The sequence below is a fragment of the Tachypleus tridentatus genome, chromosome 6 (genome assembly GCF_004210375.1).
Source record: "Tachypleus tridentatus isolate NWPU-2018 chromosome 6, ASM421037v1, whole genome shotgun sequence".
Lineage (NCBI taxonomy): Eukaryota > Metazoa > Arthropoda > Merostomata > Xiphosura > Limulidae > Tachypleus > Tachypleus tridentatus.
Genome location: NC_134830.1, coordinates 40,436,429 through 40,448,314, shown reverse-complemented (window position 1 = coordinate 40,448,314; position 11,886 = coordinate 40,436,429). Strand labels below are relative to the sequence as shown.

General features: G+C 33.3%; 1 protein-coding gene across 2 annotated transcripts in view; it reads left to right on the top strand.

Moving 5' to 3' along the window:
• Positions 1-375: 375 nt before the first annotated feature.
• The window catches only part of LOC143252300 (sodium/potassium/calcium exchanger 4-like), an 80,591-nt gene continuing 69,080 nt past the window's right edge, over positions 376-11,886 (top strand). The window contains exons 1-2 of one of the 2 annotated variants that reach the window (XM_076504213.1): positions 376-727; positions 11,040-11,216. In XM_076504213.1, coding sequence (XP_076360328.1) covers positions 589-727; positions 11,040-11,216 — 316 coding nt within the window. In that variant the 5' untranslated portion in view covers positions 376-588. The remainder of the gene's footprint in view (positions 728-11,039; positions 11,217-11,886) is intronic. The other variant, XM_076504214.1, reaches the window with a different exon arrangement.

The window sequence follows — 11,886 nt, the reverse complement described above, 5'->3', positions numbered from 1 at the left end:
TCTGAATAGTGGTTTTCGACGTTTACTTTTGGAAAATATTTTCGTTTGTTTGTGATAAAAACAAAATACTTTATTTCAATAAAGTTGATTTTTTTCAAGTCAAAGGTCACGTTTCACCAACAGGCCATAACAATGTTATTTAAAATGGAAATTTATCGAGAAAGAGACCAAGTAACAAAACATTCGATATAAATTTATAATAAAAATTGTTCTCCTTCGTAAAATAAGTAACCACAGGCTCGTAAGTTATGCGCCACGATCCACTGGTAATAATAATGTCTGATTTTCATACGAGTTTGCGTATTAAGTTAACCAGTCACTGCGCTACTAGGTAAGGAAACTATTGAATAAAAGAGAAACTATTTCGGGCCAAGCTCTATATCTTCAGTAATCACCACAGGAAAGATACGTTGTGTATTTACGAAGGCGTGGCTTTTCTGCTCTCGCGATCGACGTTTCTCCAACAGTTGTAGTAGTAGTGGTTGTCGCATGCAAGCTGAAGCTCGTAAACCGTCGTTACAGTAGGAAAATCCAGCTACCAATGAATAGCAATCCTTCTTAAACCAGGCTGAGCAGTTATCTTCCACAATGGCACACAGAAACGCAAGTACCTTGTACAAGAGCGAAAGATCTCTTTCAAAATTCTCTTATGTTCGAATCATCCAGAAAGTAGTGTTCGTTTTAATCGCAGTTGGAGTCTCCTGTTTAGTACTTCGTCGGCCACCAGGTAATTCGTTCAGCTCTTGTTAATTTTTTTTAAAAAATATACACATAAGAACTGAGATCTGTCTATCCTTGTAAAACAGATTCACTTCCTTAATGTTTCTAAAAAAAAGAAAGAAATTTGAACTCTGAAAATGGAGTTACGGAAAGTAAAACCTTTTGTAGATTATAAAGATCTTTTTCTTGATGGTCTTGGAGCTTCTGGTCTGTTCATCAGAGGGCACTTTTTATTCTACTTTTATGTTGATTCTTTGTCAAATGAATACTTCTTGGGTCTATAGATGGAACCGACGTTTTGAATCGGACTAAACTATTTTAACAACATACATAAAAACAAACAAAAGCGATGCTGTTTCAGGGAATTTAACCCATGGTTTTCACGATCATCACACCCATGGACACTCGTTACTAAAATTTCATGAACTTACTTCGTTCTGAAGAGGTCAAGCATAAACTGTCAGTTTGCACTATAGTTTCTGTTAAATTTAACCTCCACTTTGAACATTAACCTGAAGTTTCAAAACGTAAGGGCCAGAATCGTTACGTTTCTTAATGAGAGCTAAGTGTGGTCTCGTAAAAAGGTTTTCGAAGATTATTTACTGTAGGTGATAGGCTTTCGTGAATGAAATTCATCGTGTAACTAAAACCCCGCCCAAACTGCTCTTATATACTGAAGTATGTATGAAAACATTATAGCACTCAATATGTCTGGTATAAAATGCGTACATAGTCTGAGTAGGTTAACATTTGTAGCACGTACATATTTAATGTTTTTATTTGGCATATAAATATTATCTCTACATTTTAGAATCAATCCATAAATTATTGATTTATACAGGGTGTATCAAAAGTTATAGGACCGTATGGAACAGGCGTAGAGTTATTGTATTTCTTAAAATAAATCGCTCTGCAGATAAGACACGTAAATGAAAACGGAATAGATCAGTTGGAGGAGTTTCATTTCTTTGTATGAATTGCTCTCGGTGTCACTACAATGATTTAAAATACAAAATATTCATGATTCGTCAGTGTCCTCATACTTTTGAGATACCCTATATATCTTTCTGCTACCTGCAATTAATTTGAATTGATTTGCTTTGAATTTCTCGCAAAGCTACACAAGGACTACCTACGCTAGCCGTCCATAATTTAGCAGTAAAAGACTAGAGGAAAGGCAGTTAGCCATTATTACTCATCGCCAATTCCTGGGCTACTCTTTTACCAACGAATAGTGGGATTGACTGTACGTTATAACGCTTCCACGGAAGAAAGAAGCAAGCATGTTTGGTGGGACAGGAATTAGAACTCGCGACCCTCAGATTGTGAGTCAAGTACCCCACATAATCACCTGACCATGCTAAGCCTACTAATTTGAATAATCCTATTGACTTTTTGGGCATACGTTTTCGTTTTCGTAAAAAGATAAATACCTCGTAAGCGCAGACTCAGAACAATGTCCTGAAAGAGTATTAAAAGGTTGATAATGAAACCAAAACATATTTATTACGCGGAATTCTACCTATCAAATAGAATATAAAATATGAAAGACGAGTCTCTTGATCAAGAAATAATGACAATTCAAGTTCGCTGTGATTTTACAAGTAGCTTAAGTCTTCAGTTAACACACATGGGAAGTGTTCTGAAGACTATTGAATAAATCGTCTGAAGTATAAAAAACAAACGAACAGTTGAGTCTGTAAAACCGAAAATTTATTATTCAAATTATTAGCTCAATGATCTACTGAGCAACGTGCTTTCATAATATTCTTCAAAGAGAAGCACTGATTTATTTGATATTTTAACATAATTAGAGTACGCGTGGTTTATGTGCTGCAATCATCTGTCAACGTATTTGTTGCGCCACAAAATGTACGTCATACTTTGATTGTTCAGTTATACAACGTATATTTGGTATGAATTAGTTTGTTCACATTTCTTTTTCTCTTTTTTCTGCATAAATAAAGGTGCAATATTCATTTTTTACCCAGATAAGGTTAAAACTAGTAATTTCCTATAACTGATATTGTTGTTGTGTGAGCTTTCTAGGGTGGTTTTTCCTGCATTCATAAAGAAAGTCTAGCAAGATTGATGACTAAAATTAAAAATTAGGGTTAGTGTTTAAGCAATATCTCATTGAAATACGTTAGAAAAATTGAGTTTTAAACGCCAGTTTCAGGTCAATGGAATTCAACAAAAACAAAATGGCGGATTTTTACATTTTGTCTGGAGAGGATGTAGGTGTGCTCAAAAGGATTTTGAATCTACAAATAACATAATTCTAGAACTAATTTTATCATGTTTGATCTCTCTAAATAAAGAAAAATTTATGTAGATTATGAAACTAGTAAAATATTTTCATTCCTTTGAGCCCACAACAACAAAATAAAAAATAAAATTCTACCACTGATAATGTAAAAAACAACAACACTAAAACCAATCAGCAAACACGTCGGAATAACAAAGTGGTCATTCGGAGTGACCATTATGATTTCAAAGGTATCCACAGATTAAAGAAACTCATTTCACGCATGATAAAAACACGTAGTAAAAATAAAGCACCTAATAAAACTACTTAAATAGTCTAATACTCACATTTTACATCCACAGTACTAAATCATTTTGACTTATTATACTTACAGAGACGTAGCCAGGGGAGCATTGCTTCTTTGAAAAAAAGTCTAGGCATTCTGATCATTTTTCCAGCTTATTTTACAAACTCGTTTCGTATTATTTAATAAAAAACAAAAAAACTTCTATAAATACTGTTACATTTGATTTGACTTGTTTTAACCAACCTTTTATAAAAAATTAGATCAATTTAAGCTTTCCAATTTATTGTCCCCTTAAAATTATTTTCTGCTTCTCCGCCATGATAAGTAATAAAGTACAGTATAAAGATGTTTTGTATGAAAAACTAGTTCGAATACTCAAAAAATCAAAATATGAAATTGGAACTTTAGTTTACACGACATTATTTTATGGTTAAAGTGGTGAAACTTACTGAAATCGCATTGTTTTGTAACCTTTGGATATTTTGTGCTGACACTATTGACCTGGAGCGGTTATTAAACGCTTTTTTTGTACGTATTTCAATGAAACGCTACTTGAATATTATCTCTGTTATTAAATTTCGGTTTCTTATCCTGCTTGTCTTCTATTGAAAAACTCGCCATTATTTTTTAGTATTGTTTGTCTGTTGTTAAGCGCAAAGTTATACAATGGGTTATCAGCTCTGCCAGTCGCAGGTATCTTAACCCTATTTTTAGTATTACTGTGGAGTCACTAGGGAGCTCATTTCTTTGCATTTCCTATTCAATTATAGTGTCAACACTTATAAAATCGAGTAGCGCGAGTATTAGTGGTTCATGGGAGTTAAAGAGTAAAATAACTGTCATTATTTATATCACAAACTTTGTTAGAGACGTTTCAAAGATAGCTTGGTGCTGATACGTCAGATCACTTGTGTTAGAGGCCCTTTTATTTTAAAAAATGTGCTACATTCTGCTGCTTGCTCATCGATGAACATTTTTACCTAATGAAGTTCGAAAATCCAGATATGAAAAAGAAAATTAAATGCATGTTCCAGGTCAACAAAAAAGTTTGGAAGGTGGCACTAAATATAGTACTAACACGTAAGCTTCTGATCGATGTGATAGCCGACATATTAGACGGGCTTACCAAATCAATCGATATCCGCCCTAGTTTATAAAGAAGAAAGAGTCTACAAATTCAGCTGAAGGCTTTGATAGAAATGTTACACCATAGGCTTAGCGTGACTGGACGACCAGAAGACGCCATAGCGTTATTCGATCGAAATATCTCTTAATGTGGAGGCGCATGAAAGTTTCTTGTGCTTTATGGTTTTTATTTTAATGTAAAACATTTTGAAAGAGTCTGAGTACTCTAGTTGTTAAATATATTCATGCGACACTTTTTATATAATTTTTTGTGAATGCACAAAATTCTAATTTAACTACTAGAGCACTGAGACTCTGTCACAAAATATGTATTCAAAGTTAAAAACCGTTCTCAATGTCTAGACGTGTATTTAAATTTTTTCTTAAATCAATTTTTATTGCTTTTAAAGTAATTTTGAGGAACAAAGTAGGAAGCGAAAAGGAATGGTTAAAACCGTACCTACTAATATTTAAATGTTGACCAATAGATTCTTATTCATGTCACTCCCAAGTTATAATTTTAATGTTTTTTTCCTAATCGCTTATAACAACAAAATAATTTCCGTTGATAAATTACGAAAATGACTAATTTCATCATTAAAAACACTATTATAAGGTTTGTTTGTTTAGAATTAAGCACAAAGCTATTCAATGGGCTATCTGTGCTCTGCCCACCACAGGTATCGAAACCCGGTTTTTAGTGTGCAAGTCCGCAGTGTGCCGTACAGTATTATAAGGATACGTAAGGAACAATGATCCTGTCACAGATATAGAACAACGACAATTAATAAGAGAAAGAAAAAGGCTACACTCAGTAACGTTTTCAGTAAACTCAACCGTAATACACAATAATCAGATTTTAAAACTTATCAATAGACAAAGTGTTAAGACACTGCACTGGAACTTAACTTCCAATAATCCCTCTAGTGAAAAACAAGAACAAAAACTGTAAGCCACTGTACTGAAAATAAAATATCAACTAATAACCATGTCAATAAATATAAGATCAACTAATAACCATGTCAATAAATATAAGATCAACTAATAACCATGTCAATAAACAAAACATTAAAGTATCTCAACGTAAATAACACCTACTTATTTCATAAATAAATTAATTACGCAGATACTAATTGAAAAGCAACCAAAAAATGTAAAAATGCCCACCTCCTGAACCAATAAATGAAAAATACAACATAACAATCATTAATTATGATAGTAAATGAAATGTACAACGTAACTATCATTAATCATGATAGTAAATGAAATGTACAACGTAACTATCATTAATCATGATAGTAAATGAAATGTACAACGTAACTATCATTACATATATGTATTACAAATTTTTTTTCAAAGGCACAATTGAAAAGAAAATCTCTGACGTGTTTCACTTTATTGACCACGCCCTCTGTTGTGGACTTAAGTTTCGCTTATTGAAGAATTATCATTACAGCTTTGGCTGACAAATCAAAAACATACAGTCAAGTCTCGTATAACGGTGATTTGTATTGAACATTAATTGAATTTCTAAGTATTTCCAATCACCAATAATAAACAAGGTGTAAAATTCAGTTTGTATAAAGTGAATGTTTTAGTGCAAATGTAGGAGTGAATTATTTACTATTAATGATGTAAGACGAAACAAGTAGTGCACACACACTAAATATTTCGTTACCCCTTCTTTAAATTTTGTCCCCAGTGGCGCAGCGGCATGGTGGGCAGAGCAGAGATAGCCCATTGTATAGCTTTGTGCTTAATTATGAACAAAGCAAACCTTAAGTTTTACCGCAATATAGAATTGTTAACACATTTTAATACGGGTTTTAAAAATATTTTTATTTGTAAAGTGCCTTTTATGCTGACTAAGGCGTTGAGGAGGTAGAAGCAACAAAGATGTATAATGACTAGATATGTGCTGATGAAACAGTTGAGTTATCTATGCACGAAGCGTACAGAGGGCGGATTCATTCTCGTTTGGTTATTAGTTCCATTATACATCACCTAGTCACGCAATTAGAATTTAAAACGCACGATAATGATGACAGTTAGGTGAGTAGACAGACAAATAAAGAGACCAAAATGTATAAGGACTTTACATTTTATCTGATAGTTGAAAATAACTGTTAGCTAGAGGGAAGGCAGCTAGAGGACGATAGTTTAAAATAACACTACAGAGGACACTGCATAAAGATGGTTACTGTAATTCAAACAGATACAATAGTCTTGACATGTAGTTGTGATATTGTCTTATGATTTTCATTTTTTATCTGTCCTGTCGATTCCGTCATATGAACTTAGCTGAAAGTAAGAAAATGTCTTATTATCAAGTAGGGAACCGTGAATTAATTTTTTTACTGGCTAACTTCTTATTCCACCAAAACAGCACATTATATTATTATTGTTCGGTAAGTATTCGAATATATACGGACTTGCAACATCAAAGTCCAAGATTAGATTCCACACAGTGGATACATCAGATCGCTCAATGCGGATTTGTTCTGAAACAAACAAAGAATTGTTTTTTTTTTCTTATTTAACAATAACATTTCTGCAGTCTATGACTTGTAACAATTAAGTAACTGTTTTTAGGATTCGGGTTCAGTTAATACTTCTGGTTTGTTTGCTTGTTTTCGAATTTCGCGCAAAGCTACACGAGGGCTATCTGCACTAGCTGTCCATAATTTAGCAGTGTAAGACTAAAGGAAAGACAGCTAGTAGTCACCACCCACCGAGAACTCTCGGGGTACTCTTTTACTAACAAATAGTGGGATTGACCGTACATTATAACGCCCCCACGGCTGAAAGGGCAAGCATATTTGGTATGACGGGGATTCGAGCTCGCAACCCTCAGCTTACGAGTCGAGCGCCCTAACCACCAGGAACGCTTTCAGAACTTCAGTTTTACTACAAGGGGTTTTTGAACATTCTCCTTAATTATGTGAATTACATGTACATCAGAAGTTCTGTCTAAGAAGCTCATACAAAAATAATATTTTGTAAAAAAAATCTATTTAATATACAGCTGTGTATAAGAAACAAAGACCATGGTTCACAGAAATTTCATTTTCAAATTATTGTACTATGTATTAAGTTACACATCACGTGATTAGTGATAATGGTACCATCACAACAAACACCAGAACGAACTAATATTATTTTACTTTAGGCCGACACAATGAGACGTCGTCTACTTTACATAACCCTTAATAGCAAATAGTTGTTCGACGTTGGTTTGCAACAGTCTTACGAGATGCAGGAAAAAATATATTCTTTCAACGAAACTATCAGTTAATCGAATAATTAATTTCTTTAACTCGTAGGTGACTTTCTTAGTTTTGTATCCATTATGATTCAAAAGTTATTGGTTATACTTGCACCTTGAAAACCAATACATCTTTACTGTATCGCAACCTTTTGTTTTTAGCAGTTCTCATAAAAACTTGGCTTGAGATATTTTAATAAGAATTTCATGTTTGGACTGATAATGCATTCATAGCAGTAACTTCAATGTCTTTATGAGTAGTAGGTGGCTTTTCACTGTAATAATCATCAGCCGCATACGTTGCACCACATATATGTCTTACGTTTGACGACTCTAGGCAAATTACGTGAGAATTCCAGATTCATTTATCTGCAAGTCAGTCACTGTAAAAAACGGAAACTCCAGAAAATGACTGACTGGGAAACTTTCAATTGACCGAAATATAAATTAGCGTTGCACGTTTCCATGATATAATAATACGTGGAAAGAAACCTTCTACATCGTCTGAAAATAAAAAACAACAACAACAATTTAATAAGTTGTACTAATTTTTGCTTTATTGCACTTTTCTTTATTCAGTATTGAAGAAAATGGATTGAAACTGGGTAGAAAATACATGTAAAATCTCAAAAACGGGAGATGCTCGTTATTGCGTTTAATTTCCCCGAAAGATGGCCAAAGGCTGCCTGGACGAGTGACCTGTTTCAACCAGTCGCACAACTATACAGTAATGTGTTTTTCTGTTAGTCAGTCAGTAGATACTAAAATGACGTTACATAAGGGATGCTTAACGTTGAAATATGTACTGTCAAGACGTCAGTAAAGTGTGCGCATGCCGTGTATTATGAGAATTATGCACTCTTTAGGCAAGAACACAGCATGACATACGAACTTCAAAAGAAAGAAATAAGAATATTTGTTGCTCTTAATTTCGATTTTATTTGTTCTTAAAACAATACTTTCAGGGACCTTTCGGGAGTACGTTCTCTTCAAGCTATGAGAGGGAGTAAACGAAACGGCCAAAGGCAAACTTCTTAACTTATAAATACGACTCTTTTTTTATTTTCTAAACTTTGAAAACAAAACATCGTACGATTCTTTATACCCAGTAAAAGTTTAAACTATTAGACGAAGAGTAAACTAAGAAAAAAATGCACAAACATTTAAATATCGTTGAAAAGCAATCAGTAATGAATGTTGAAAGATTATACACACGCGCGCGCACAAACACACGCGTATAACAAATTAAAAGTTAGTTAAACAACAAAATAGACAGTAAAAAACTTCTAAAAACTAAACATTTAGGTGAACTTAGAAACGAACGTGATACTTAATTCACTAGTAGTGAATTATGTGACGAGCGCTTAACAAACATTCCAAAAAAGTAAAATAAATGTCAAATCTTAGCATACTTTTGCTGAGTAATACGTAAACAAAGCATTTTCATACCAAGACCATTTAAATAGCAAATATGTAAATTGGAGGCGTTTTATATGGGAGAAACAAAAACTTACCACATAATAAATAAGGCGTAAGTTTGTATATGTTTCTCTACTTTATATTAATTTTTATGTTAAATATAATAAATTCAATATGTATTTCAGTTGTTTACAATATTAGTTTTAAATTATCATAATAACTACATTGACCAAGTGTTGTGTGCATGGTACACGACACTTTACATGTGAAAATTTTGCTTCGGTGCTTAATGATTTGCTAAGTAGGCCTAATTTCGTCGGATGTTCTTGGGTCAACGGCCGAAAACACCGCTAGCAGTGAGGGTACGCAACTGATGATCTAAGGGAGAGTGATCGAAAAGGTTTCTTTGTAGTTTGTCTATTACTTGTAATTAAGATTATTTGATATTGAGTATTTTAGTTTTTTAGCATTTCTTATGGTAGAAATTATTATATAATCTAAATCTTAAATTTTCCGTTTGATCAATGTGAAAATTTCTGCAATTTACACGAACTTAATCCGCTCGTTACGTCGCAACAAAAGGTAGAATTGATACAAGAACATTATAAATAACATCTGGTTCTAAGACATATTTCATTCTGATTTTTCTGGGTATTTCCATGTTTAAATTTTTAATGGATAAAGAAATGGCTATGTTTGTATTATAATGCAGATTCAAGAACAAAAGGCCCGGCATGGCCAGGTGGTTAAGACGTTCTACTCGTAATCCGCGGGTTCGAATCCCCGTCACACCAAACCTGCTCACCCTTTCAGCCGTGCGGACATTATAATGTGATGGTCAATCCCTTTATTCGTTGGTAAAAGAGTAGTCCAAAGAGTTGGCGGTGGGTGGTGATGACTAGCTGCCTTTCCTCTAGTCTTACACTGCTAGATTAGGGACAGCTGGCGCAGATAGCCCTCGAGTAGCTTTGCGCGAAATTCAAAACAAACAAACCAAACCAAGAACAGAATGATAATATATACAAGTGAGACAGCTCGACAGAGATCTGTAATATAGTTTTTTTTCAGAGTAATCTATTTTCACATTAAGGTAATGATCATTTCAATAAGCTAACCAGAACAAACATAACAATCAAAGCATTGAAAAGAGAAATGTAGGTCATGGCACTATATATCTGTTATTATAGGATATTTTGTTTATACGTGTGTGGTTTATAGGATGCAAAATAGCTTTAGTTGTTAACCCTGTTGGCGAAAACATTCATTATTACTGGTTTCAATAGTAGCAACAAATGTGGAAATAATGTATATTTACTATTTACTAAATTGTGATGAAGCAAATAAAACATAAATTTTATTATAAAATTATACTAAAATTTATCTTTTGAAATATAAGAACTGTTTTTTACAATATTTGATGGAATATTAAACACATGTTTTGGTCATTGTTTGAGGTTTCTGTTCACATTAGTTATTTCACCCCTGTGCCCCCCCTCTAGAACTCTGCTAGAGGCATATATACGTCTCTTTAAACCTCTGCTATAAGCACATTTATATATGTCTATAACACTACAATGAGCACGAATACATCCATTTATATGTCACTGCTATATATATATATATATATATATATGGGACGCATTATATGGTATTTGTTTTAGCCTTGAAAAGTGTTATATCAATCACATATGAATTGGGAATTTTGTACTGCTAACATGAACATTGTTCTTCGTATATCCCAGATGTTATCGTTTTCAAGTTTGAGATATGAATAATGAAATATTATAACACGTGTTTTTTTTCAGTACTTAAAAAAAATAAACATGTCAGTAAGAAATTGGAATAAAGTGTGAAACCTTCAAGTTACAAAATTAATTTTAACGCTGCAAGGTTTTAGAAACATTTTTATAACTGTTTATATGTCTTGCTGTTTTTATAAATCACTTCTTCATCAGGTGGAACACAAGAAGTGAAAAAATTCCATGTTGTTTCGGGACGTCACATCTTATCCTTAACTTTAAGAGAAGATGAGTCTAATACCACATCTGCTAATGAACCAACAATGTCTTCTAGCGGTAATGAAACCTGGAACAGTACAACGGCACCTACGGAAGAGAAATGCACTCCAGCAGGTAGATATAGAATTTATTTAAGTAAGCATCCAATGGCAATAATTTCGTCAGGAGATGGATATCAATATATAAACTCAGTTGAAAAAAAATTTTCAAATAGATTTTATATGTTTTTAGGACTATAATATTGTGTTTTTTTCTAGGAGTCACAAGATACCATCTAGTTTTAAAAGTTAGTTGTAATTATTGCTGCCCTACACTGCAGTTTAACCTTGGTTAAAAATCCGTGATGACGAGAAAACCCACTTGTAGAGAAAATTGTATATGTAAAAACGGTTGGTATGGGTAGAGAAAGCACTATGTAGAGGAGCGAACAATGTTTCGACCTTCTTCGGTCATCATCAAGTTCACAAAGAAAGAAAAAGGTAGCTGACCGATAGCTAACCACATGTTTGAAGGCAGCTGTGTAATTGAGTGTAGGAATGTAGAGGGCATGCTTAGATGTTGGATATATTAATATAGGTATGAAGGTGTTGCTTTTTATTGATTTATTTTGGGCTTGAGTTGTGTAAGGCTTCTATAATTTTGCGTTTGTTTATGTTTGTTTCTTTATTTAGTATTTGGGTCTTTTCTATGGTTATGTTGTGTTTATTTGATTTGCAGTGTTCGAAAACGTGTGAAGGCGACTTCTTGTGTTCTTTGAATCTGGCTTTGATTTTTCTACTTGTTC